Here is a 27,742-nt window from a genome sequence, read left to right on the forward strand (position 1 = left end):
GCACACGAAAGCTCATACCAAGAACAAACTTAGTTGGTCTCTGAGATGCTACTGGAAGGAATTTTTTGTTATAAGAAAAACAACAACACTGCTCCTTTTCCCTTATGGGGTATCCAAGAGCCCATATAGAGTCCTTAAGTGGGTTCCCTATAGGTAGGAGAAAATAACAGAAGCCAACCAGAGTATACTGAGAAGCAAAGCTGCTAGTAAGCCTGATCTTTATTAAAGGAACTGTTGCAACAGGGTCCCACTCACCACACGCAGAAGGGAGGAGAGAACCCAGAACAATGGTGTACAAGCCCTTATACAGACTTTTGAAATTGCCTAAGACCACCCCCCAAAACAACATACGCATATACATCACAGAAGGAGGCAGTCTACAGCAGAAATCATGTTTGCCAGGATACCTGATAATGGTCACTGATTGCTTTACTTGGGCGGCCTGGTAATACTTTTGTGATGGTTTAGTTCCTGAATCCAGGTCACAGGCTCACCCTATTATTCATACACAAACGAACCCTTAAGAGAGGATTTGTGAGCAAAAGACAATGGGGAGGCTTTCCCATTACTTTTCTCCTTGCAGAGAAATATTTGAGGTCAATTTGGGAGAGTCAGAATGGCCTCAGGCTTGCTCTCCTGTACTATTTCAGACACGTGGTTTATATACTTATGTATGTGTTCGCCTTGTACATTTATGAACATTTATATTTGAGACCTTAGAATTCTTATAACACCTTTTTGTGCAAGGTAGGCTGTAGATATTAAAGTTAGATAAATATTGATATCAATGGTAAGGTATGAATTGGATAAAGGTTTAAGTTTAAGGATAATGCTATTGTATAAGTTAGAGATATAGGTGTTTTAAATGAATAGATATTGTAGTAGAAAATAGGTATAAGTATAAGAATTGGGAAGTTACAAAAGATAATAGCAAGGGACGCAAAAGGTGGAGAGAGGAGGAAGTCCAATTAAGATGTGAGGAAATTATGAATTTGTTATTAAGATATTAAGTTTTAATTTTTGTATTTTAATGTTGGTGTTTTATATTGTTATGTCTTTGTTGTGTTTTTTTCTTTCTTTTTTTCCTTTTTCTTCTTGTTATGTCTAAAATCTTCAATAAATATTAATATTAAAAAAATAGAATTCTTATAACACCTTGTAGCTAAAAAAAATGCAGCAAAGAATATCGCATGAAAAATATTTATACACCTTCTTACATGCAGTATGGGCGAGGGAAATTAAATTTAATAGCATTATGTATTTATATATAGCTACTTACCAAACATGCACAAACCTTTGCCCACCACAGATGTACAATAACTGGTTGACATCCTTCTATCTTGGGAGACAATGGAAGAGGGAACCTTTGAGAGTGAAGTAAAACCATTAAAGAATTACAGCGCCTGCTGTGGTTGTAGAGATTTGCGCAGGAGAGAATGTTTTGTTGCAGATGGGGCAGATGTAGGTGCCCAGATGTGCTGCTGCAGATGCACCAGGGCGTTTCTTCTCTCTGTGCTCCTTCCAGTGGCCATGCCTCCTCTGGTCACTGCTAATATCTCCAGGCATCAAGGTAATCTGATTACCATTTGCAGACATTTTTGTAGTATAGAGTTGGTCTCCAATGGCCTTGGTGCCTGAAGCCAACTAATTTATATGAAAACCAACAGCTATTACCAATAATTCACTACCTTGTGACTTGAGACAACTCAGAACTTTAAATACAAATGTGGCAAAAGGAAATAGCTTTGAAAGTGACAAGGTTTCCTGTTTCCGGTGGTGGGAAATGGCTGACTCCCATACGATTGGACCTCAGCTGTGCCGAAAATTCAGGGTCAATATGGGGGTAATTGGCCCTGGCAGAGTCCCCGGGGTGGGGGGAGGACTGTGTCATAGACCCACAGACCATCCGAGATTGCCAACTTGCAACAAAATGCAAGTGGCAAGTACGCTGGGTCCCAGAGCACAACACGGCTGGCACTCTCCGAAGTCACTCCCATAGCCGGAAATATCTCTTTGATAAAATAATTAGATTTGGACAATAAATAGACATAGTCTGGACCGAAGAAGACTGAGGAAAAAAGCTGCAGAACTGCACAGTCCCTGATGTTTAAGCTTGGACTTCAAAGAGATTCTCATCATGGTGTTTGGAATTTACAGAGGTGATTGGTATGTTCTTGGTTTTCTTCTCTGTCAGGAAAACCCCCTCCCCGCTACGGCCGGCGTTGCAGGAGCATTTAGAGTACAGGGATCCACGTCCGCTGTTTACGAGCTCCCCCTCCCCCTCTTCCAGTGGGAGCTCGCATTCTTCACATTCCTCAGGCGGGGAAGGAGAGGGGGAGACAGGAAGGCGATGCAGGGGCTCAGAAGGGGTCGGAGAGCCACAACACCACAGGGAAAGCAGAGATAGAGGTCAGGTTCCCACGCTACGTGGTCGGTCACAGGAGGGAAGAAGGAGGGGTTTCAGGGTTCCGAGGCTTTTCTGCTGGAAGAGAAACCGAAAGAGTTCATTCCTGGACACTGCTGAGCATTGAGAGGACGCTTGAGACTTTGCTTTGCTGTACATAGCTTGCACAATAAAGAACTTAGTTTTTAGAAGTTCTTCGCCTTGGACTGTTACTCATGAGCAACCCCTAAGCGTCCTTACATTCTCAATATCTACAGTTGTTTTTCTACGCCCAGCCTCATTAAGGAACCTGTCAGATCCGCGTACCAGTCGCTCACGAGTAACGACGAAATCCGCCTTGCCTACAAACTAATTTATTGTGCCAAAACTATGTACAAGCGGAGCTAACCAAAAACGTGACTGCCTAGTCGCTTGAAGAATCCGGAAGTGCCTTCTTCCGGCTGCGACCCCAACGCAGGTATCGCGGCATCCTGAGATGCTGCCTTCACGGTCTTCCCACCCCTCTGCGCAGCTCAGGCGACGGAAGTGGCATCTCCCCCTCAGATCTGCTTTGCCGAGTGGTGCTGGGTCTTTGAGCAGCCTCCTGGAGCCCTCCCTCCACCTGGCTGCCTGAGCGTAACTCCTCCTCCCCAGAGGAGCTGCTGGAAGACTCGCTGGCCAAAGAGTCACTGGAGAGAAGGGGTTTGGGCTGATGGTGCCCACCAGGACTCTGACCAGCAGTGGAGGGCAGTTCCCTGACAAGAAACCCCCCCCTTTTTGGAAAAGTACAGATGGAGGTGGCCAAAGTACTTTTGTACTTTGGCCACCTCATGAGAAGAGAAGACTCCCTGGAAAAGACCCTGATGTTGGGAAAGATGGAGGGCACAAGGAGAAGGGGACGACAGAGGATGAGATGGTTGGACAGTGTTCTCGAAGCGACTGGCATGAGTTTGGCCAAACTGCGGGAGGCAGTGGAGGATAGGGGTGCCTGGCGTGCTCTGGTCCATGGGGTCACGAAGAGTCGGACACGACTGAACGACTGAACAACAACACCAACAACAACAACAGATGGACTTCTATTTATAATTAAGTATTTAATTGCACAGCTTTGCTTAGACTTAAAATATCCCTGGTTTAGACTTGATAAGGATAAAAGAAGAAACAAGATGGTGCTTGTAAATATGACGCAGCAAAGAAAAATTAGAATTCCTTCCTTCCTTGAGGGAAGTTGGAAATACTTGCTAGCTATTTCATTGGAGGCTGTGTGCTTTCGGAAGCACGAACTGGATCACGGCCATCCCTTGAAATTTGCACTTTTCCGAATTTTGCAGTGTAAGACCCGCCAGCCAAGTAAAGGGTACCAAGATGCATATCCTGGCAGTACAAAGCATGCATAAAAAGGTCTACAACATAGAAAATAATAACATGCACAGATGCATTGCATTAAGGAAATGGTTTATTGCATTAGGGAAATGTGCTTATTAGGCAATTGTGCATAAAAAAGGCAATGTGAGGATAAATTGGCACTAAAAGGCTGACGAATTTTCAGGAGGACTTTTTTTTTTTTTGGGGGGGAGACTGGATTTGGGATTTGATTCCCCCCCTCCCAATTTTATAAGGTACATAAAACAGAGCGGTTGTAACAGCAGATGAAAATTAAATAGCAAAAAACAAAACTAGGCACACAGAATGAGAACAATCGCACATGGTTTAGAATAACAAAGTCCAAGTAAAGAATATTCATATTATCTGATTTTCAAGGCTGATTTTTAACTCATCACATGAGTATTTTATGGAGGGGGGGGAGCTTCTGTAAATCAGGGACACTCCCTGGAAAATAGGGACACTTGGAGGGTGGCTTGGTTCATTACTGCAACTGTGGGTGGGGTTTGAGGGCGACTCCCAGGTCTTTCCTCCTCCTCCACGGCTTCCCTCCTCTGGGTAACTCAGTAAGACGCTGCAAAGAGTGTGGGCTTGTGTGCAGCTAGGAGTTTGAGAAGGGAGCAGGACAGACTGAGCAGCCGAGCAAGGTAGGCGTGGTGGCACAGAGAGGCGTTTGCAAGACATTTGAGCCATGGGAGGGAGCCCTCGTTTTTATCTTAATAAGGATCAGAGCTTGGACACCGAATGGCCAGCGTGGCTGTACGTCCATGCCAATCTCCCTATTGAGCTGTGTGTTTCTCCTTCCCCTCTTCCTGGATACTGTGTGTGTGTGGGGGGGGGGAGGGAAGATATGAAAGATTGGGGACCAGGGATCTTAAGGAAAGTCGCAACCTTGCTGGAAACCTCAGGGATGGAGAGCTTGGGTGCGGGGCATAAACAGACTGCAGCGAAAAGGTTATTTATTTATCTATCTATCCTTTATTTATGACATTTCCTTGTCACTTTTTCCTCTAAAGGCCTCCAGGTGCTATGCAGGGTTCTCCTTCTCCTTCTCCTTCTCCTTCTCCTTCTCCTTCTCCTTCTCCTTCTCCTTCTCCTTCTCCTTCTCCTTCTCCTTCTCCTTCTCCTTCTCCTTCTCCTTCTCCTTCTCCTTATCTTTATCCTCCTTCTCCTTCTCCTTCTCCTTCTTCTCCTTCTCCTTCTCCTCCTCCTTCTCTTACTCCCGCAAGGTAGGCTAGGCTGGGAGAGCTCTTCCTCTGCTCCTCACCTGCAGGCTGCCGCTCCAGCAGCGCTGTGGACCCCCTGGGTGCAGGGACCCTCCTGTTGGCCTCCTGCCTCTTCTGCCTGCTGCTCCTCTCGGCATGGAAGAAGAAAGAGAAGTTGCCCCCTGGACCGACTCCGCTGCCCTTCATTGGGAACTTGCTGCAAGTCAGCACAAAGGACATGTATCAGTCGCTGATGGAGATAACTCTTTGGATGCCTGTCCATCCATCCGGCCGCATTCCTTCTCACCTCCTCCTCCTCCTCCTCCTCCTCCTGTTGTTGTTGTTGTTGTTCAGTTGTTCAGTCGTGTCTGACTCTTTGTGACCCCATGGACCAGAGCACGCCAGGCCCTTAACTCTGTAAGTAGATTGCAGTCTCTTGGGAGTTGGCCACCCCTGATCTATCTATCTATCTATCTATCTATCTATCTATCTATCTATCTATATCTATCTATCTATCTATCCCTATCATCTCTCTCTCTCTCTCCTATCTATCTATCTATCTATCTATCTATCTATCTATCTATCATCTATCTATCCATCTATCCATCCATCTATCCTTTATTTCAAACATACGTATGTCACCCCCCCAAAGTGCTCAAGGTGGTGTGCAAGTTTCTCCTCCTCCCCATTTTATGTTCTTGACATTCCTGCTAGGTAGGCCAGGCTGAGAAGCTGTGACTGCCCCCCCCCCCCAAGGTCACACCCAGTGAGCTCCATGGACAAGTGGTGGCGATTTGGACCCTGGTCTCTGCCAGGTCACTGTACTGCACTCTAACCACTATGCTGCACTCTCTTAGGAAAGAACGATCGCTCCGGAGAGCTAGAAAAAAGCTCCGGGAAAGGCGGGGTTGGAGGAAGGCAGGGGTCACAGGCAGAGGCAACCTCAAGGCCTGCCCCAATTGGGTGGTGTGCCCCACCATATTCCCCAGGGCCATCTTCTTAGTTTAGATTATTTATTTGCTTCATCAGTATTTCATTTTTGGCAGGAAAGCACCATATGAGTGCCAATGAATATGGAGAAGGGGAGGGAAATGTTCCCAGGCCTATCGGTCTCTTCCCCAATGCAATGCTGCCAATTTCTCAGCAGCTGAGTGAGCTCTGCCCATTTTTATTGAAGTTTTTGCAATACAATAAAAGGAGCAAACCCACTTGCAGGAAATGAAGAAAAGAAAGAAATTAAAGAAGGAAGGAAGAGAAAAAGAAGCTGCAAGACTCTCCCTCGTCACTGTACCTTTAACTTTCATCCTCTGCAGAGGCAGGTGTGCCCTCCCATCTCTCACCTGGGCTCGCCCCTCTCTTCTCAAAGCTTCTCACCCTGGGAGCTCTCCCCTTACCTGCCTCTCACATCTGTATACAGTTCTTGCCAAAGTAGAATGAGACAAATAACATGAGAATGATAATAAAGGAGAGAAAAGAGAGGAAGAAAGAGATAAAAGGACCTGCAGCTTATCCACCAGTCAGATAGTCAATATTTCTTCCAATTGGTCAAATCTCCATCTAAGTTATTCAATAATTCCTTTTGCTGAACGTTGTCCTGTCCCCGTCCCCCCACCTTCCACCCAGTGCTCTCCTGTTTACTTTTTTCTAAGCAGAAAATCTCCAAAAGATTATTCTGTTACTGCCTCCATGATTATAAAACAGCCCCTCTTTATTCTTTACCTCCTCCTCCGAAAGAAAAGCTTTTTAAAAGTTGTGTTTGTATATTAATGCATTTGTTGTTGTTGTTCAGTCGTGTCCGACTCTTCGTGACCCCATGGACCAGAGCACGCCAGGCACACTTATCCTTCACTGCCTCTCGCAGTTTGGCCAAACTCATGTTAGTAGCTTCGAGAACACTGTCCAACCATCTCGTCCTCTGTCGTCCCCTTCTCCTTGTGCCCTCCATCTTTCCCAACATCAGGGTCTTTTATAGGGAGTCTTCTCTTCTCATGAGGTGGCCAAAGTACTGGAGCCTCAACTTCAGGATCTGTCCTTCTAGTGAGCACTCAGGGCTGATTTCTTTAAGAATGGATATTAATGCATAGTTCAGTTAAAACCTTAATCCGTTTCCCATTCCATTTCCTGTGTCGTTTCCATCCAGATACCAGCCCTGTGCCAGCCTTGTGTCCATATATCAGCCCAACAATCTTGTTTGTCCATTCCTTCTCCTCTTCTTCCAGTTAACCAGAGGAGCAAGATTCCTTTCAGATTGCACACAAAGTCTATCCTTTCTCTGCTTCGGCTCCACTCCTGTCCCCCCCCCCCCAATCCAACCCCCAGTATTTGGCAGCTCTGTTCCCCCCAGCCTTTTTACATCCATTCTGCTTTTCAGGCTGCGTCTCTGATTCAAATATTTTTTTTCTTCCCCCTTGGCTTCCCTGCACCCAGAGTTGATCCTGCAATTGCCAGAAAAGGAGCTTGTATCTCCTTTTCTGGCAATTCTGGCACTTCATCAATAGATTCTCCTGGAATCATTTTTTTCTCACCTGCACAGGTATTTCCTCCAACAGTGCTATTGCCGCATTAACTGTCAATGGAGTGCCTTTCAAAATTCTTCATCTTTGCGGCCACATGCATTCACAGTGCAGTCCTCTCACAGTCAAGCAGTGTGTCCTCAAGACGTTTAGAATTCCAATCTCACCACAAGCACAAATCTTCTTTCCAGCAAAATAAATATTAACAACGGAGGCTCCAAAGAACCGCAGGACAAGCCCAGGAGAAAACCTCTCAAAGATAGAGAACACCTTTCTTTGATTTATAGTTCAAATTGAGCTTTCTGCTTGTTCTCTGTCAAGTACCTTCCTCAGATCGTATTTTGCATGAGCACTTAAATTGACACAGGTGTAGTTTCAAAGGCAGTGAAAGAAAAAATAAGAGGAGCAGCAAGTGTTTTTGCTGGACTGATCTCCAGTGCCTTAAGTGGTTCTTAGGCAATGCTGAAATTTTCTCCCGCTCCCAGATCACTCACCCAATTGATTTTCTCTATCCTGTTGGTGAACAATCCACTGTGGAGCTTCTGGAAATTAATTCATTGTTATCTCTGACTGCAGAGATACAGGGTAGATAAATAAACCTGTCGTTCACTAAATTGCAGCTTTCGGAGCTACGACTGAGCTGGAATTGCTCCTTCCGGGAAGTCCATCTCTTCCTCTGTTCCTCACCTGCCGGCTGCCACTCCAACCACCTCATGGACCTCCTGGGCACAGGTACCCTCCTGTTGGCCTCCTTCCTCTTCTGCCTGCTGCTCCTTTCGGCATGGAAAAAGAAAGAGAATTTGCCCCCTGGGCCGACTCCGCTGCCCTTCATTGGGAACCTGCTGCATGTCAACACAAAGGACATGTATCAGTCGCTGATGAAGGTAACTCTGTGCACGCCTGTCTGTCCATCCGGCCGCCTTCCCTCTCACCTCCTGGCCAAGCACCAAGCTCCTTCAATAGTTTTGCAAGCCACTTGGGGACTTGAAAGCCTAGAAGTGTGGAAGGAAGGGACCCCAAGGGTCACGAATCCGAACCCCTGCAGTGCAGGGACGCTTCAGGTGCACATTCCTCAACCAGGCGTGAGAAGGTTCGCTTCTTGTGTCTCAAGCGGCTCATCAAGCATAGATAGATTTGTTGATGCAGGAATGCCCTGGAAAGTGTGGGGCACCCATTGCTTGTCATGCAGCCTCCCCACAGACACGTCAGAATGAAGGGTGGGTACCCAGATGGGGTTGTATTGCACACACACTCTGCAAATGACAAAAAGGCTGCATGGGGTGACCCTCGGAAACAAGGAGGGCATAAAAAAAACACGGGGTGGTCCGTGGCATACGGAGCCCCTTTGCTGCCGGAGCAGCAAACGCGGGGGCACCCCCCAGGGGGCAGGGGGCCGCTCTGTAGCGCATGTGCGTCATGATGTCACGTCGCATGCGCGCTACGGAGCTAAGTCGGGCTCAGGGTGGCTGAAAGATACTCGGAGTCCAGTGTGATTTTCATGCTCTTTATTCAGCTCATAGTAGTGAGGAATGCAGTTCCCCCAAAAGGTTTGCTTTATATACACTATTTACACAATGGGCCCCAAGTGATTGGCTAATTCCGGGATACTCCTGTATGCCAATCGGAATGCGGATTCACTTCCACCTGGAGCTGGATTGGGTGGCTCCTGCAGACCAATCAGGCAGCTGCAATCTCAATCCTATTGTTCTGGGACCAGTCAGACTGCTGCAATCTCAATCCTATTGTTCTAGGACCAATCAGCCTGCTGCAGTTTGGATCCTATTCAACTCAGTACATAACACCCCTCCCCTCTAAGTTCCAGTAGTGCCTGGGAGGTTGCATCCATAGTCCTCAAGGTACGCTGGTCGCCTACGTGTGCGTTGCGGCCTGGGCTGTTCCCTGGTCAGGGGTTCTGGTTCTGGCTCGTGTTCCGAGGCTGCTGGTTGTGATGGGGCTGTTTGGTCTGGCGCAACCAGCTCGCTCTGTCGTGGCTCTGGTTCCGGTGCCCTTTCGGCCTCGCGGGTCCTCTCAGTATTTACTGATTCTGCCTCCCCTGCCAGCCCCTCCTGCTCTACGGGTCTCAATGCCCCACTGTTCCCTTGGGATTCCTCTGACCTGTCCTCCTCCTGGTTTTCTCCTGGGAATCGTCGCCGTAGCTGGTCGCAGTGGCGGCGCCAGCATTGCCCCCCCTCTGTTAGCACCTCGTATGACACGGGGCCAGTCACCCTGGTGACTGTGGCGGGTACCCATGCCGGGCCTGCCCCAAAATTCTTTGCATACACTGGATCCTGGGCCACAAAGGTCCGGGGGTTCCTGCCTTCCCCCACCACTACCTCATCCTGAGCTCTGTCGGGGTGGAGGCGGTCCAGTCTGATTGCGAGGCGCCGGCCCATTAGTAGTTCCGCGGGGCTCCGGCCAGTCGTTGAGCTAGGGGTGCTGTGCTGTGCTAGAAGGAATGTGGCAAGGCGGTACTCCCAGTCCCCTTGCGTCATGCGGCGTAGGGTGTCCTTGGTGGTCCGCACCATGCGCTCTGCTTGGCCATTGGTGGCAGGGTGGAATGGTGCTGAGCGGATGTGGCGGATGGCATTCTGCGCTGTGAAGGTCTGGAATTCTTCTGACGTAAATGCGGTTCCATTGTCTGAGACGAGAGTGTCAGGGAGTCCATGGGTTGCAAACAGCCTGCGTAGTACCCGGATGGCTGCAGACGTAGAAGTGGATGGTACCAGTGCTACTTCCAGCCATTTGGTGTAGGAGTCCACCACTATGAAGAATGTTTTCCCCTGGAAGGGGCCCGCGAAGTCCATGTGCAGGCGTGACCATGGTGCTCGGGCGGACTCCCAGGACTGGACTGGGGCCCTTGGGGGATCTGGGCGGGATTCTTGGCAGGCCTGGCAGTGTTTGACCCAGGTCTCTATCTCTCCGTCAATTCCTGGCCACCATACATAACTCCTGGCGAGGGCCTTCATTCTCACTACCCCTGGGTGTGTCTCGTGTAGGGCTATAAGGACCCTTTTGCGAAGGGGCTCAGGAACGATGACCCTGCTTCCCCATAACAGGCACCCCTTGTGGGCCGACAGTTCATGTTTACGGGTTCTGTAGCCAGCAAATTCTGGCCCGGGGCTGCTGCTGGGCCATCCCCTCCACACCCAGTCCAGGACCCGGGAGATGACCCTATCTTTCTTGGAATGGTGTGCAACTTCTTGTGCCTGAATAGGGCGGTCGGGAAGCAGCTCCAGGCTCATAACCTCTTGTGCGGGTGCTGGGTCGGGGCCTGTTTCTGGTAGTGGTAGCCTGCTGAGGGTGTCTGCGTGGCCCATCGCCTTCCCAGGGCGGTGAATCAGTGCATACTGGTAGCCGGCAAGGAAAATTGACCACCTGAGAACGCGAGGAGACAGCACTTGGGGGGTCTGCTTTTCGGGGGCAAACAAACCAAGCAACGGCTTGTGATCAGTCACCACGGTAAAGGGCCGCCCGTACAAGAAATCATGGATTTTTTTTACTCCCTTCACGATTGCCAGACCTTCCTTGTCGATTTGCGAGTAGTTCCGCTCGGCTGCGGTGAGTGTCTGGGAAAAGTATGCCACTGGCACCTCTCTTCCATCTGGGAGTTGGTGTCCAAGGACAGCGCCGATGCCATAGGGTGAGGCGTCGCATGCTAGCACCACCGGCAGCCTCTCATCGAAGTGTGCCAAGACAGAATTTGAGACGAGCAAGTCCTTGACTGCCTGGAATGCGGCCTCCTGGCGCTGGCCCCACACCCAAGGGGCCCGCTTGTCCAGGAGTCTGTGTAGGGGCTCTGCTACTGCTGCGTTATGGGGAAGGAAGGCATGGTAAAAGTTCAATAGCCCCAAGAAGGCCTGAAGTTCAGTCTTGCCCTTGGGCGCTGGGGCATCACAAATGGCCCGTACCTTGTCCCCAGTCGGGTGGACCCCTTCTGCATCCACCATAAATCCCAGAAAGTCCACCTGAGGCACTCCTAGTAGACACTTTTCCCGCTTCACCTTGAGACCCGCCGTCTGGAAACGGTGCAGAACGGTGCGAAGGCGGTCCTCAAACTCCTCTGCTGTGGGCCCGGCAATCAACACATCATCGAAGAAGGGGGTGACGCCAGGAATCCCTTTAAGCAGCGAGTCCATTAGATTCTGGAATATGCCTGGTGCCACGCTGACACCGAATTGCAGCCGCTTTACCTTGAACGCTCCCCTGTGCGTCACAATTGTCTGTGCCTCTGCTGTGGCTTCATCTACTGGCAGCTGTTGATAGGCTTGGGCCAAGTCCAGCTTGCCAAATTTTTTTGACCCAGCCAGGGTGGCGAGGACATGGCTGACCACTGGCACTGGGTATGCGTGGGCCATGAGGGCCTTGTTTATGGTACATTTGTAGTCTGCGCAGATGCGGACCGAACCATTAGGCTTGATGGGTGTGACGATCGGGGTTTCCCAGGTGGCATTAGGCACAGGCTCCAGCACTCCTTGCTCCACGAGCCGGTCCAATTCCTCGTCTATACGGGGTTTCAGGGCGAACGGGACCCGGTGGGCCTTGAGCCTGATAGGTCGTACTGCGGGGTCCAGCTGTAGGGCAATAGGGGGGCCCGTATACTGTCCCAATTTCCCATCGAAAACCGCCGGAAACTCCTTGCATATGGCGTCCACATCCACTTGTAAGCTAGTGCGGTTCACCCCGGTGACGGCTAGCCCCAGTGGTCCAAACCATGCCAATCCCAGTAAGCTAACGTAGGAGCCCTTGACCACGAGCAAGTCCAGTTGCCGCGTCTGCCCTCGATATTGCACCCTGAAGGTCCCCACCCCCATTGTGGGGACCTTACGTTTCTGGAAGTCCCGGAGGGTGAATGGGGCTGGCCTGAGTTTGGGACCCCCACTAGGGCACAGTTTCCTTAAAGTCCGTGCCGAGATTATGGATAGGGTTGAACCTGTGTCCAGCTCCATGCGGCACGGGGCCCCCTCTATCTGTACCTCCACATAAATTTTCTCTATGTTGGGGTGGGGCAACTGGTATACCTGGTAGTCCGTGGTCTCCGTCGAGTTGCCTTGGTGTGTTGGGCCCCGGGACCTGGGGCTCTTGGGGCGGTCATCTGATGCCTGGCGTCGGATGGGCCGAGCCCGACACACCCGGGCGATGTGGCCTGATTTTCTGCACTGCCTGCACTCGGCATTGCGGAAACGGCAGGTCCTCCTCTCGTGATTCTCCCCGCAGCTTGCGCAGTTCCCTCCTTCTGGTCGAGGCAGCTGTGGTGTGTGCACGGCTTGAGTGCGCTGCTGTACTCTGTGCACCTCCTTCCTGTCTGATCCTGAATCGTCGATGAGGTCCTCGTGGTGGACCCTTGGTTGGGACGGCACACTCGGCCGTGCCTCTTGCATCGACCTCTCGGCGGCTTCTGTTGCCAGGGCCTCCTCCAGAGCGACCTGGAACGTTAGGTCCTTCTTGGCATAGAGGCGTCGTTGCAGCTTCTCGTCCCTCAGGCCACCGACGAGGCGGTCACGCAGCATGTTCTCCAACTCTGAGAAGTTGCAGAACCGAGCGGCTTGGCGGAGGGAGGTCACAAACCCCGTTATGGTTTCCCCAGGGGCTTGCCGCTTTGCATAGAAGGCATTTCGACGAGCCACCACCGAGGGCTGTGGCGAGAAGTGCCCCTTCAGCCGTTCCATTACTGTTTTGTAAGGAACAGTAGCGACATCATCAGGCGCAAGGAGAGCCCGGGCGGACTTCCGGCGGCGACGCAATCGCCGGGTGGTCGAGGGCTGCTTCGGGTCCGAAGCGCCCTGTCCATCCCGGGGGTTAGGAGCCCCGCTACCGCAAAGCGGGGCTCCGGTTGGGGTGCGGGAAGAGCGTCCCGCACCCTGGGCTCCCCGGCAGCGCCCGCGGAGGCTCCGAACCCTTCCCTCGCCCCCCCTGTAAAGGGGGAGTGGGGGTGAAGGGAAAACGGAGCCGGGCTTCGGGGACATGCCCCAACCGGGATGCAAATGCGGCGACAAAGCCCGCGGTGAGCGTCTAAGTTCTACCTTTGAAGAATGGAGCTAAAGGAACCCGGTGGTCGTGAGTAAAGAATCTGATTAGAATTCGTGTTTTCGGAACGATCCGGGGGGAAGGAGAAAGGCAGCCTGCCTCCCTCCCTTCGAGCTCAAACTAACCAATTTGAGTGACTACTGCTACAGAACTGGTTACAAAGTATTTAAAATTGACACATGAGACTGGCAATCTCTTTTTTGGGGAAGTTAACTAGAGGAAAATATCTCCATTTAAAGTTGCGGTATTTGTGCTCCAGCTCAGGAAAATGGCGACGAACAAAGAGGCAGGAGTAGAAATATGATACCCACTTCCTCCTCCTCTGCCAGTATGTTGGGCTTCGTCCTTGAACTGGTATTGAACTCTGGACTAACAGATGAACAGAGACTCACTGCCTTGAAGGTGGAACTGCTTTGTAGAAAAGTCAAAGTCTTGTGTGGGGGTCTGAAATGGAACCAATTGCCCACAGAGGAGGCTTTTAAAACTTTTGACACTTTGGAAGAAAGCCTTGCCAAGGAGCTGAGAGGGTGGATGGAAAGATGGAGAGAAATGAGTGAGCTACTTCGGAGAAGAAATTCGCTTTTTGGGGGTGGCAGCCCCAAGGCGACGTCAAGATTTTTTATATCCAGTCCCCGAGGTGTGAGCTCGGGGGCCAGGGACAGAGAATTAAGGTATTTACAAGAAGAAAAGGAATGCTACAAAGAACCGAAGAAGCTGAGGGATGATGAGATGGACACCCCTGAACTCGTGGCAAGGAGAGGTTTGGACTGTGCCTGGATCTGTGGACGTTTGGAGAGGGAAGCTACATGGAAGTTCAGTGCTGATGCCAACAGAAGAAGAATAATGGACAGAGGGGGTGTGGGGTGAAGCATTAAGTAAAATTTAAAGTAGCCTGTTATGGTAAATTGAAATCGGAGGGCGAATACTGTCAACAATATTTCTTTTTATATTTTTTATTCGAACATGAAAGGAGATATTTCAAGTTTTTATGTTATTAGCAGTGGTCTTAAGGATAGAAGAGATAGACTTGATGTGAATGATTTGTGAAGATCTGTGAGGTGGAGTATAAGCAAAGTGAATTTTAGTGGATTAAGTTTATGGATTAAGATTAAGATGTAGATTAAGATAAGAAATCGATAAGAATAAGTGAAGAAGAATTACGACGAGGTATTATTATGACGATGTATTCTTAGCAAAATGTTGAAGATATAAATTGAATGTAATTATACAATTGAATTTAATTTTCTTTTCTTTTCTCAGGAGAAATGGTTATAAAGTAGATTAAGGATATAAAATCGAAGGTGAAAAGGCAGGGGAAGTCATAGTCAAGATATGGAAATAGAAATTTTTTTTTTTTTTTTTAGAAAGATGCAGTAAGATAACTTGACATTGTTTGTATTTGTTTTATGTGTTTTGCATTTGTTTAATTGTAGGTGTGGGTGTGGGTATATGTTGTTATAGAAAAATGCTAATAAATTCTTATAAATAAAAAAAAAAAAAAAAAAAAAAGGAGAGCCCGGGCGATTTCGAATGTCTCCTCTCCGCAGACGCTGAAGAATATCGCCCTCTTCTTGGCATCGTTGGTGACCCCTTTAGCTTCTAGAAGAAAGGTGAAACGGGTGGCGTATCCTTCCCAGTCTCCTGATGCTGGGTTGAACGGCGAGAAGCTGCTGTCCGTTGCCATCTTGAGTTCCTTGGGACCCGGAGCTGAAGCCTGGATACACGATGCGAGGCAGCTGTGCGGCAGGTGGCGTTGCTGCGGTGCTGTGTGTGGCAGTCAGCTCAGCGGCATCCCATCCTCGTCGCCAGTGAAAGATACTCGGAGTCCAGTGTGATTTTCATGCTCTTTATTCAGCTCATAGTAGTGAGGAATGCAGTTCCCCCAAAAGGTTTGCTTTATATACACTATTTACACAATGGGCCCCAAGTGATTGGCTAATTCCGGGATACTCCTGTATGCCAATCGGAATGCGGATTCACTTCCACCTGGAGCTGGATTGGGTGGCTCCTGCAGACCAATCAGGCAGCTGCAATCTCAAACCTATTGTTCTGGGACCAGTCAGACTGCTGCAATCTCAATCCTATTGTTCTGGGACCAGTCAGACTGCTGCAATCTCAATCCTATTGTTCTGGGACCAGTCAGACTGCTGCAATCTCAATCCTATTGTTCTAGGACCAATCAGCCTGCTGCAGTTTGGATCCTATTCAACTCAGTACATAACAGTGGCTAACATCAGATACATAACATTGGTATAAAATCAAACAGTAATTAAATTACCTCCTAAAAACATCTCAAAATCAAATTAAAGTCTAATTAGATGGCTTTCCACAGGGTTAGGGTTGGGAATAGTAAGTGCTCCACTGAACTGAAATTTCAGCCTTCACGACATAGGAAAATAGCCAAGTAAACAGCTATTTTGGTGGAGGAGCATCAAGATATTAACCGATATGCATGAAATTTCATATATAGCTATATACAGGTGAAACTTGAAAAATTAGAATATCGTGGAAAAGTCCATTTATGTAAGCAATTGTTTTCATTAGCTATTGCAGTTTAATATATGAGATAGACTCATGACATGCAAAGTGAGATATGTCAAGCCTTTGCTTGTTATAATTGTGATGATTATGGCGTACAGCTAATGAAAACCCCAAAGTTGAGATTGTGAATTTGGGGATCTTATCAGCTATATGCCATAATAATCACAACTATAACAAATAAAAGCTTGACATATCTCACTTTGCATGTCATGAGTCTATCTCATATATTAGTTTCACCCTTTAAGTTGAATTACTGAAAGAAATGAACCTTTCCACGATATTCTAATTTTTCGAGTTTCACCTGTAATCCCTAGTATAGTAAGATAAGACCTTTGGAGCAGGCATTTTCAAAAAGAAAAAAGTTTTTTTTATGAACCGCCCTAGTAGGGCAGTAATTTTTCCTTGATAATTTGTCACCCCCTCCATTATGGAACGTGGGGCGGCCCGCCCCCTATGCCCCCCTTGCTATGCCCCTGCATGTGTTGGCTGCAGTGTGTAGGTGTCTCGTGCAAATGCACCCTGCGATCCTCCTGGGGCTGGAAAGGGTTTGGTTTAACCTCCAGTTTGCTAGTAAAACGGATTTGCTTTGTCACGAAACGATGCATGTCTAAAAGGCGTGTCACCAACACAAAAAGTTTGGAAAGCTCTGCTCTGTTTTTTCTGCCTGTGACCTGGACGTGCCCTGTTGCTCAGAACCCCCCTGATTCACTCTGCGCGTGACTTTGTGACTTTTGTTCGAATTCTGTTTCAAAACAAACGACCGTATTCATGTATTTCTGGCGTTCCCATTCATGGAAAAGGGTTTGCAAGCGTTAATTAGAAACTCCCTCAGAGTGTAGTCTCCACTTCTGCTGATGAGGTGAGGACAGGATGTTTTGCAGTCTTTCTTGGCATTGCCTAAAGACATTGCTGTTTTTGTAAGGTTCCCAACCCCCACCCCCGCAATTCTAAAGGGGAGGGATCTAAAGTTTCAAGAGCTGTTTTTCTGCCACTGTGTGTGGCGCTTTCGGAATGCTTGTGTACACATGTGTGTGTGTGTGTGGGGAATACATTTATCTACATGCATTTTATCCGTAACACAACTATTTGGCCAGTAGATGACCCCACCCCTACCATTGTGCTGCTGGCAACCTCCCTCCCTGCGACTTTGCCTGGGCTGCCAACACAGCCCCCCTGCCCTTACCCAGGGGCGTAGCAAGGGGGGCGGGGGTGGGCTGAGGGGGCCCCGGGCAGCACCCTGCTGGGGGGGGTTGACACTTCGGGCGGTGGCCCCACCCCCTGGGCTTAATTTTTTTTAAAAAAAATTAAGGCTATTTTCAGCACTTCTGGTGTGGAGCTGCAGGGGCGGCCAGCCAGGAGGGGTGTCACCCCCCTCGCTGGCCACCCCGCGGCTCCACCCCAGCAGCGCCGAAAATAGTCCCCCCCCTTCCAGCGGCTTTTTTCACCGTGGCATGGAAGCAAGGGGCGGGCCAGCGAGGTGGGGTGCCACCCCCTCCTCGCTGGCCCGCCCCTTGCCTCTGCTGAGCTCCACCGCTGACTGGCTTGTGGAGCCAGGGCATGGAGAGGGGTGGGCCAGCGAGGAGGGGTGACACCCCTCCTCGCTGGCCCGTCCCTCTCCATGCCCCAACTTGTGCTCTGCAAAGGGAGCCCAGGCGGCAGCTTAGGGTGTCTCTGCGGGCTGCAGAGACTCCCGAATCCGCCGCCTGGCACCCCTTTGTGTGGTGGCTGCTCGCACAGGCACGAGCAGCCATAGCAGGAAGGGGTGCTGCTGCCAGGTGGCGGCTTCGGGAGTCTTTGCAGCCCGCAGACGTCATGACGCACGCACCGTTATGCCCCGCCCCAGGGGTGCCTCTTGGCTTCCCGCCCTGGGCAGCCAAGGGGCTAGAAACTCCCCTGCCCTTGCCATTGCACCCTTGCTGCTGCCGCACCGTGCCGGTAGCACGAAACAAATAAGGTACCGTGAAAATCCCTGAAACGAGGGGGAATGGACTTCAATAATTATGTAAAAAGTAAGGCTAAGCGCATGAAGTGAATACAGGAAAAAATGAAAGAACTAAACAAGGGGTGACATGATAGCCACGTTCAAATATATAAAAGGATGTCATATAGAGAAGGGAGAAAGGTTGTTTTCTGCTGCTCCAGAGAAGCGGACACGGGGCAATGGATTCAATGTACAAGAAAGAAGATTCCACCTAAACATTAGGAAGAACTTCCTGACAGTGAGAGCTGTTGGACAGTGGGATTTGCTGCCAAGGAGTGTGGTGGAGTCTCCTTCTTTGGAGGTCTTTAAGCGGAGGCTTGACAGCCATCTGTCAGGAATGCTTTGATGGTGTTTCCTGCTTGGCAGGGGGTTGGACTGGATGGCCCTTGGGGTCTCTTCCGATTCTATGATTCTATGATTCTAAGACCTTAACGGGATGCCGGCTACAAACCTCGTTTCACTAAACTGTTCAGTTTCCTCAGAAGGAAATAAGATATTTAAACGACTAAGGTACAAACGCAAAAAGGAGCAGTATATAGGTTTGAAAACACGACTGTAAAAGTTCTAGTACTGCATTTACCAAGAAGGTTTGAAAACCTAACCGGTTAAGGCCTCAAGAGTAAAGATTCTGATACTGTGTTTACAAAAAAAGGTTAGAAAACAGGTAGATTGCACAAATTCAAAACGAGCTATGTAAATTTTTAAACAGAGCCCCACTTAAAGGAAGCGAAGAGCAGCAGGGGCATAGCAAGGTAAATTGGTACCTGGGGGCAAAAAATTTCTTGTCGACCCCCCCTTGACCCCCCCCAAAAATGGTTTTACGTTATTTCATATTTTCTTACAAAGGAATAATAACAAGTAATAATAATAATAATAAAACCTTTATTTATATCCCGCCCTCCCCGGCTGAAGTCGGGCTCAGGGTGGCTAACATCAGATACATAACATTGGTATAAAATCAAACAATTAAATTACCTCCTAAAAACATCTCAAAATCAAATTAAAGTCTATTTAGATGGCTTTCCACAGGGTTAGGGTTGGGAATATTAAGTGCTCCACTGAACTGAAATTTCAGCCTTCACGACACAGGAAAACAGCCAAGTAAACAGCTATTTTGGTGGAGGAGGGTCAAGTTATCAACCGATATGCATGAAATTTCACATATAGCTCTATAATCCCTAGTATAGTAAAATAAGACCTTCGGAGTAGGCATTTAAAAAAAAAAATTCAAGAAAAAGTTCCTTGATAATTTGTCACCCCCTCCATTATGGAACACGGGGCGGACCGCCCCCCACCCCCTTGCTACGCCCCTGAAGAGCAGTAATATAGGGTTGGAAACTCGACTGAAACAGTTCTAATACTGCACCAAGCCCCACTGCTGCCAACCCCATCACCAGGTGAGGTCACAAGTGTGGTGATGGGGTTGGCAGCAGTGGGGCTGTGAAGGGGAAGGAGGGAGTTTGGAGCAGGAAGGTAGCGGGGTGGGGCCTGCATCTAAACTGGGGCGGGGGGGGCAGCATTGCGAAGGCAGGGATTTTCAGTCTCAGCACCTGATTTTTGCATGTAGTAAGACCAGCGGGAATGAACTGCTGAGAGCCCTGTGGAGATGGAGGTTTTGAGAATAAAGGGTTAGCTCCAATACTGAACTGCGGTGACCGACCCAAACGCTCCTGCAGTCTACCTGTGTAATTGGTGTCATTGAAGCTAGAATTTTTATCTTGTATTTTTTTTATCTTGTGAGTCGCCATGAGATCTTTGGGTGAAGGGTGGCATAACAATTAACAATGAATAATGAATAATTATACCAGCTGCATTTGGAGGGGGGAAACAGCAGGGGAGGGACAACAAAGACCTGGGAGAACAGGAATTCTGCCTTAATCCAACATCTTGCTCTCCGAACCGCTTTATCTTAATCGACCCAGATTCAGCTTGCTGACACCAACTACCTGGGAAGATTACAAGGCCATTTGATATCTGAAGCCAGGCCAGATGGTGTACATTTCTCCTAAAATACTTCTTTTTTTTTGGTAGGGAGTTTGTAGAATCCTGACTTCTGCATTCCCCAAAGATTTCATGGGTTGTCACGCCCTCCACACCTATAGCTCTCGCCTCCTTTTCTTCCAGGTCCTGTACGAGTGTCCCATACCTCCGTACTTTACCCTGCAATGCATCTCCCCTTATACAGAGGTCCACTCACTGGCTCATTGTTCCCCTTCCTTGAGGCACCTTGATTCAGGGAGCCCTGTCTGCTCAGCCTTTCCTGCCTTCCTGACATGTCCTGCACCCCAGCCAGTGTTTAAGATTCCTTGCCTCCCTAAAAACCAATCTATTTGCTCCACCTCTCCATCTGTTCCATGACCTCACACAATGCCCTCCCCTTCATTTCACAGATCTGTGAGAAATATGGTCCTGTCTTCACCATCCACTTGGGGCCCCGCCGCGTTGTGGTCTTGTGTGGATACGATGCAGTGAAGGAGGCCCTGGTGGATCAGGCCGAAGAGTTCAGCGGCCGTGGAGAGCAAGCCACGTTTAACTGGCTTTTCCGGGGTTACGGTCAGTCTCTGCTTTCGCAGTCCAGAGGGCGTGATGATTACTTTTTAATGCAGACCAGAGTGCATGATTATGGGCATCTATAGGGCACGTCTAGTGAACCTCCCCTGGTCCTATGAATCAGACATGTTCAACCGGTCGACCTCTATCGACAGATAGATCCCCCGATGATCCTGGTCGATGGTGGGCTCCTATTCGATCACAGTATTATTTAAAGTGGCTAATGAATTTCTCCACCCCTGCCCCTCTCGTTCTGTCCCTCCGTCGCATCAAGTGGGCAGTCGTTTGGCGTCTGCTGCTGGCAATAGCGGATACGATACTTGGCCGTAGCGCTGCTTGAGTCTGTCAGCGGCGGATTGTTTGGTGAGCAATTTATGGCATCCCCCCCCTTAAGCTCAACAACTCTTGGCACTCCTCCTCCCTCCAATGACAATGGGTAGGTCACTGCCAAAATTTTTTAACTGGGAGTCGATCACAGTCTCTTGGGAGTTGGACGTGCCTGAAATAGATTTTTTTAAATACATATTTTACAGTGGAAAGAAGTGAGGCGAAGAGAATGTCTTCCAATGCCATTGAGACAAGCCATCCAGGAGGGAGCTGGACGAGAGTTTGGAAGCCCCCACCCCACCCCAACTCCATGATCCTATAAAGACCACAACTCTCTTTGCACACAACAACACACCCAGGCACACACCCTATGAGAGGACACCCTGGTGCTTACAATGTTCTTCCAGATCCTGAAATTACAATTTTAGAAACCAGGCAAAAATTTCAAAATGTGACTTTTTAAGGGGGGGGGGGCATTCTTCATTGTTGTGCAGTTTCAGCCACGTTCTCATTCAGAGCACATGCCTTCCTCCTTCCTCCTCCTCCTTTGCTTCTCAGGGGTTGTCTTCAGTAACGGGGAACGGGCCAAACAGCTACGCCGATTCTCCATCACAACACTGAGGAATTTTGGGATGGGAAGGAGATCCATTGAAGAACGGATCACGGAGGAGGCCCACTTCCTGCTGGAAGCCCTGAGGGCAACAAAAAGTGAGCTCAGTTTTGGTATCTTTAAGAAATGGACTCATGTTATGCTAGTGGTCCAAACCAGGTCAAGACACACTTAACTTCGGGAGTACTGTATAGGAAGTGGAAACAGCCTCAAACAACCCTGCTCCCTAGCCTTCATGTGAACGATGGCATTCCAGGGGAGGGTCTACTTGGCCCATCTCTTTATTATACAACTCGGGATCAAAATCCTCTGGTGGGTTTAAGAGAGTAGGTTGAAATCATTCTAGATGGCTTTGCAATGTGTGGCCTCTGCCACTTCCTCGTCCCCCTTCCAGAATTTTTCTATCATCCAGGGTGGCTTGGATGCTGTGCAATGCCATATTCCCATTTCCTAGCCAGAGCTGCAGATGCCAGGTTCACGAAATAAATAAATGAATAAATAAATAAATAAATAAATAAATAAGTGAGCTCAGTTTCAATATCTTCAAGAAATGCTGCTTAATGAGTTACAGGTGACAGTTAGAAACAGTGGGCAATTTAAATGGGCAGTTGAAGGCTTTATACTGAATATTATACTGTATTTGCTTTTGGTAATGGGTGGGGACAGACGTAACTTAGCCGAAGCTAAATACATCGCCAGCGCTCTACATCCTATCGAAGTAATGTTGCTCAAAGGAATAATGAGGTAAGACTGGACTGCTTTGCAAAGTGTATTCTTGGTTTGTTCCTGGGTTGAGTGACTTGCTTTCTAGGTGCGCCCTTTGTGTGTCTTTCTTTCTAGGCGCCCCCTTTGACCCCACCTTCATGCTGAGCCGCACAGTGTCCAACGTCATCAGCTCCATCGCCTTTGGAGATCGCTTTGAATATGAAGATAAGGAGTTCGTCTCCTTGCTCAGCATGATGCTGGGTAGCTTCCAGTTCACTGCCACCTCTTGGGGGCAGGTAAATTGGAGGGGAGGGGAGAGCACATGGGATGAGGCCATGGAAACAAGGAGAGTTGCCCCTTTCTCCTGGTCCTGAAAGAATCTAAGATCTCCAAAAGGAACAGTGCTTGGGAGTGGCTGAGAAAAAGCTCCTGACCGTTGTTGGAGCAAGTTGCTCACTTGGAGCTCTCCGTGGTGCTGCAACTCCTGATCTGCCTTGCTGCTTGGCCAGGTGTGGCTGGAGCAAGTTTAGAATGTTGTTTCAGCCTCACATGATCCAACATTGAGCTGTTGAGGCTGTTAGCACTGTAAGAAATTCCTTCTCACCCTCTGATTCCTCCTCCAAGTCTCCATCCTTATTCCCGAAAGAGGAGAAGTCGGACCCTGAGGTCATGTCTGTTACAGTTGATAGCTTAGTCAGCAGTTTATGCCAAGTTCTAGCTGGAGTCAGGAATTCCACCTGCCTGTTCTGTTCTTCATGGAGAGAGACTTTCCGAGTCTGCCTTTTTTCTAGTCTCTTCCAAACTTCCATGATATGTTTCCAACTTCCACAGACCTTCACCTCAGCTTCGCTTTGTGCAATATCTGTTTTCTCTCCCCTCTGAAACCAACACAAACAGCTCTACGACATGTTCTCGGGCATCATGCAGTACTTGCCTGGCCCACAACATAAAGCCTTCAAGCAGCTATTAGGGCTGGAGAAGTTCATCCTGGAGAAGGTAAAAGACCACGAGGAGACCCTGGACCCAAATGCCCCTCGGGATTTCATTGACTGCTTCCTGGTGAAAATGCAGCAGGTATGGTGATTTCGTTCTAAATATTGTGATCTAAGTATTTGTCTGAAAGGAAACTAGGATCCCTGAAAGGAAGCCATCTTTTAACCCTCTTTGGTTTAATCATGACATCACTGCAGTTTGCCAAACAGCAGGAGTGAAAAAGCTTTGAAGACATATGAAGACCAGATTTTAGCCTCTACCCACATATAATCTATGAAGCATCCTCCATTACCATTTTCCTTCTGATTTAACTGTGATATTTTAAATGTATTTTAATATTTGATGGAAGCCACCCAGAGTGGCTGGGGAAACCCAGCCAGATGGGTGGGGTAAAAAATTATTATTATTATTATTATTATTATTATTATTATTATTATTATTAGGAGAAGAAAAACCCAAACACAGAGTTCTTTCTAAGGAATCTGGTTATGACAACCCTCAACATCTTCTTTGCTGGCACAGAAACGGTCAGCACCACCTTACGCTATGGCTTCCTGCTTCTGCTGAAATATCCAGAGATTGAAGGTGAATGGGGAAGGGGCTGGAAAGGAGGGTGGAGAGATGTGCCGTTGCCTTTCTATGGGAAGGTCCCTCTTTGCTTTCCCAGCTATGAGCTGGGATCCTTCTTTAGCTCCCTGGAAGGTGCAAATGGCACTTTGGGTCTCATCCTGCTGATTTCTCAACAGAGAAAGTCCACGAAGAGATTGAACGGGTGATTGGTTCGAATCGCACTCCCAACATGGATGACCGTCCCCTGATGCCCTACACGGATGCTGTGATCCACGAGATCCAGAGATGTGGTGACACGCTCCCCTTGGGGGTAGCAAGACGTGTGACCCGTGATACCCAGTTCCGGGGATACAGCCTTCCCAAGGTATTGCGGTTCTATTAGTTCCTGAGACTCAGACCCTTCAGTACAATTTCCAGGCATAATTTGTGGCTCAGCAAAGTCTTGTTAGTGTGTGAGCACTGACTCTTAGGGTTCCTTTTCTTTGTCTCAGCACAGTTCCTCATAAAACTTCCGGCATCTTCACAGCATCAGGAGTCCAGCCCTCTCCGGCTGAATTCCCATGACAGGAATAAATACCTCAGCTGTCCAGTTATTCTCTTGATGTCTTTATTACTTACAAGTTGCATTACACTACTGGTCTACAGGCAAAAACAAACAAATAAACAAAACAAAACAAAACAGAACAGAACTACCGTATTTTTCGCTCCACAAGACACACTTTTTTCCTCCTAAAAAGTAAGGGGAAATATCTGTGCGTCTTATGGAGCGAATGGTGGTCCCTGGCACTGAATTGCCCAGGGGCCAAAAGAGGATCATGCTTTTTATTTTACAAAGAGAAAAGGGGGTGTTGAAAGGACCCCACTCAGCAGCTGATCAGCAAGGGATCGGGAGAGAGATAAGAGTCCCCGGCTCCCTTTCAGCCCCGCCCCCTTGCCCAGGCCTCCATTGTTGAATGTGCTGCAGAGGCAGGTTGTTTGTTTCCCCAGCGACATGTGACTGGCTGATTAGATTATCTGCCTGGAAACTGTAGAAAAGGCTCCCTTTCCTTTAGAAGTTGCAGAAATGTGAGTTGAACCCCATAAGAATGGGGCTTTTCCTCTTTGCTTTTCCCCCTTTGCAAAAAAAGCTGCAAAACATTTAGCTGATCCTCAAAAAAACAGGGCTTTTCCCTTTGCAAAAAGCTGCAAAACTTTTAGCTGATCCTCAAAAAACCAGGGCTTTCCCTTTGCAAAAAAGCTGCAAAACTTTTAGCTGATCCTCAAAAAACCAGGGCTTTTCCCTTTGCAAAAAAGCTGCAAAACTTTTAGCTGATCCTCAAAAAACCAGGGCTTTCCCTTTGCAAAAAAAGCTGCAAAACTTTTAGCTGATCCTCAAAAAAAACAACAACAGGGCTTTTAGAGGAGGAAAACCAGAAATATTTTTTTTCTTGTTTACTCCTCTAAAAATGAGGTGCGCCCTATGGTCCGGTGCGCCCTATGGAGCGAAAAATATGGTATATACAGATTTCTGCTCTCTTCACCCATCCTACAAAAGAGAAGGCTTTCACATATTCCTGCAGCCACAATGACTATTGCATGCCCTGATGAGGACACCAGCTGCAGGGGAGAATGATCGGTCCTGAGCAGAGGTGGTGTCCCGGAAATGGGGAACTGTCATTGAAAAGACCCTGCCAGGGGTCACAGTAGTCCCCAGTAGGCTAGTGCTAGATGGACCATTTCTTCAGTCGGAAGCAGTCACCACAGAGTTCAATGGCGGTCCTTGGAGAAACTATGTGTAGCAGGTGTGGATGCTGGGGAGGCCTGGCAATATTTCCTTGTTCTCCTGGCATCGCTGTGGCTTAGCAGGAGGGGCGAGGGAGCTGCGAGGTCAGCGCTGTGCCGATACGCCAGCAGAAGGACCTCATGAAGAAGAAGAGTTTGGATTTGATATCCCGCTTTATCACTACCCGAAGGAGTCTCAAAGCGGCTAACATTCTCCTTTCCCTTCCTCCCCCACAACAAACACTCTGTGAGGTGAGTGGGGCTGAGAGACCTCAGAGAAGTGTGACTAGCCCAAGGTCACCCAGCAGCTGCATGTGGAGGAGCGGGGAAGCGAACCCGGTTCCCCAGATTACGAGTCTGCCGCTCTTAACCACTACACCAAACTGGCTCTCACACCAAACTGGCTCTCATGGGCTCCTCTGGTGCTTCCACAGACCACCAACCTCCCTGTTGACTCACCCCACCCACCGTCCCCCCCTACCAGGCACCAGCCTCAATGCCTCTGCCAGCTCCATTGGCTGCTTGCAAAGCAGAGGACCAGAGTTGTGCTAACTCTCATAAATGGGGTCTTACACTATGCGACATAAGCTGCTCTTTGTGGGATTAGGGTATGTTTATCCAAAGCGATGGGTTGCCACAGTCGCTTGCATTGGTGGACTTTCTGAGGGTGGCCATGGCTGCTATGATAAGCTCCTGAGCTTCAGAACTGACCACTACACCAAATCGGCCTGGTGTTGAAATCTCCCATTTCTCCCGTATCTTCTCATCCCTCTCCCATTCTTGTTCAGGGGACTGAAGTGTTTCCCGTGCTCGGGTCTGTGCTGAGAGACGCCCAACATTTTGCGAGACCAGACGTTTTTGACCCCCAACATTTCCTGGATGAGAACGGGCAGTTCAAGAAGAACGAGGCTTTTATGCCTTTCTCTGTTGGTGAGTGAGTCCCCTTCCTTTCCCAAGCACTCCTAAAGCATCTGTAACGGCACCCTGAGAAGCTGCCTTTACCTTCTTCCTCTTTCCTAGGGAAGCGCTATTGCTTGGGGGAGAATCTGGCCCGGATGGAACTTTTCCTCTTCTTCACCAGCATCCTGCAGAACTTCCGCTTGAAATCTCCCATCCCTCCTGAAAAGATTGACGTCTCTCCCATGCTGGTTGGCTTTGGCACCATTCCACGTTTTTATGAAATGTGTGCCATTCCCCTCTGAAGGAGGACAGGTGTCTTGGAGAAGCGGAGCCCTGTTGCCACCCACCTTGGTTGCCTCAAAGGCAAAAGTTGGAGAGTCCTTGAACTCATGAAGGGCCAGAACAGGTTGACCCTCCGACCTCCAGAATCTTGCTTTGGAAGCTCCATGGTCTGTGTTTCCATTGGTAGAACCCACCCCTCTGTATTTCTTTTGGAAGGTGCTTGACTCACAGCCCCTGTTCCTTCCCTCAGGCACCATGAATGAGCCCCTCTCCTCATCCCCCATTCCAGTGTCAGATTCCCTGTCTGCTCTTTCCCCCCATCCTGTGTGTCCCCCCCCTTATCACTTTCCTGTGCTGAAACATTCACTGTGAAGGAAGAATTGTTAACCCTGCAGCTCAGTCCATGCCGAAGGGTTTGGGGAGGCAGAAGAGGTCTGCCATAATGTAGGGGAAATTGCTTCTTTGGAATCTTGCAATCTCCATTCCTGGGACAGACTTTGAAAGAACCGTTTGGGTTTTCTTTTTTCTTTGTTTAATATGAATGTGAAGTTTCACTACCATCTGGTTTGGGGCATTGTGGTATATTTCTTTGTCTGAATCTTGACCTATACCAAGCTGCCTATCGTCAAGCATTAAAAATTGGAAACACACCCTTGGTATTAACTTTCTGTTGTGGGAAACCTCAGAATATCTATCTATCTATCATCTATCTATCTCTATATCTCTATATCTCTATATCTCTATATCTATCTATCTATCTATCTATCTATCTATCTATCTATCTGTCAATCCATCAATCCATAATCCATCAATCCATCCATCAATCAATCATCTATCTAATCTCTTTTGGTTGGTTGGACAATATTAGGATCAAAGTATTTGAAATTTCTGGTGACCCTTGAAACAATCAAGTGAGTTAGAAGGATATGGAATATATTGTCTAATAAAAGGAAATTTGTCCCATCCTCACATGCCGAAGTTACTTTGTGGGGAAATCCTACTTTAAAAATTGGG

At 48.5% G+C, this 27,742-nt stretch overlaps 1 protein-coding gene across 1 annotated transcript; it reads left to right on the forward strand.

Moving 5' to 3' along the window:
• Positions 1–8,182: 8,182 nt before the first annotated feature.
• On the forward strand, positions 8,183–27,438 carry LOC117051845 (cytochrome P450 2A13-like). Its single transcript, XM_033158540.1, has 9 exons — positions 8,183–8,368; positions 20,421–20,583; positions 21,466–21,615; positions 22,358–22,518; positions 23,120–23,296; positions 23,659–23,800; positions 23,962–24,149; positions 26,335–26,476; positions 26,567–27,438. The coding sequence occupies exons 1-9, from the start codon at positions 8,198–8,200 to the stop codon at positions 26,746–26,748; spliced, it is 1,476 nt and encodes a 491-aa protein (XP_033014431.1). The 5' UTR covers positions 8,183–8,197; the 3' UTR covers positions 26,749–27,438.
• Positions 27,439–27,742: the final 304 nt, after the last annotated feature.

Source organism: Lacerta agilis, chromosome 8, assembly GCF_009819535.1.
Source record: "Lacerta agilis isolate rLacAgi1 chromosome 8, rLacAgi1.pri, whole genome shotgun sequence".
NCBI lineage: Eukaryota > Metazoa > Chordata > Lepidosauria > Squamata > Lacertidae > Lacerta > Lacerta agilis.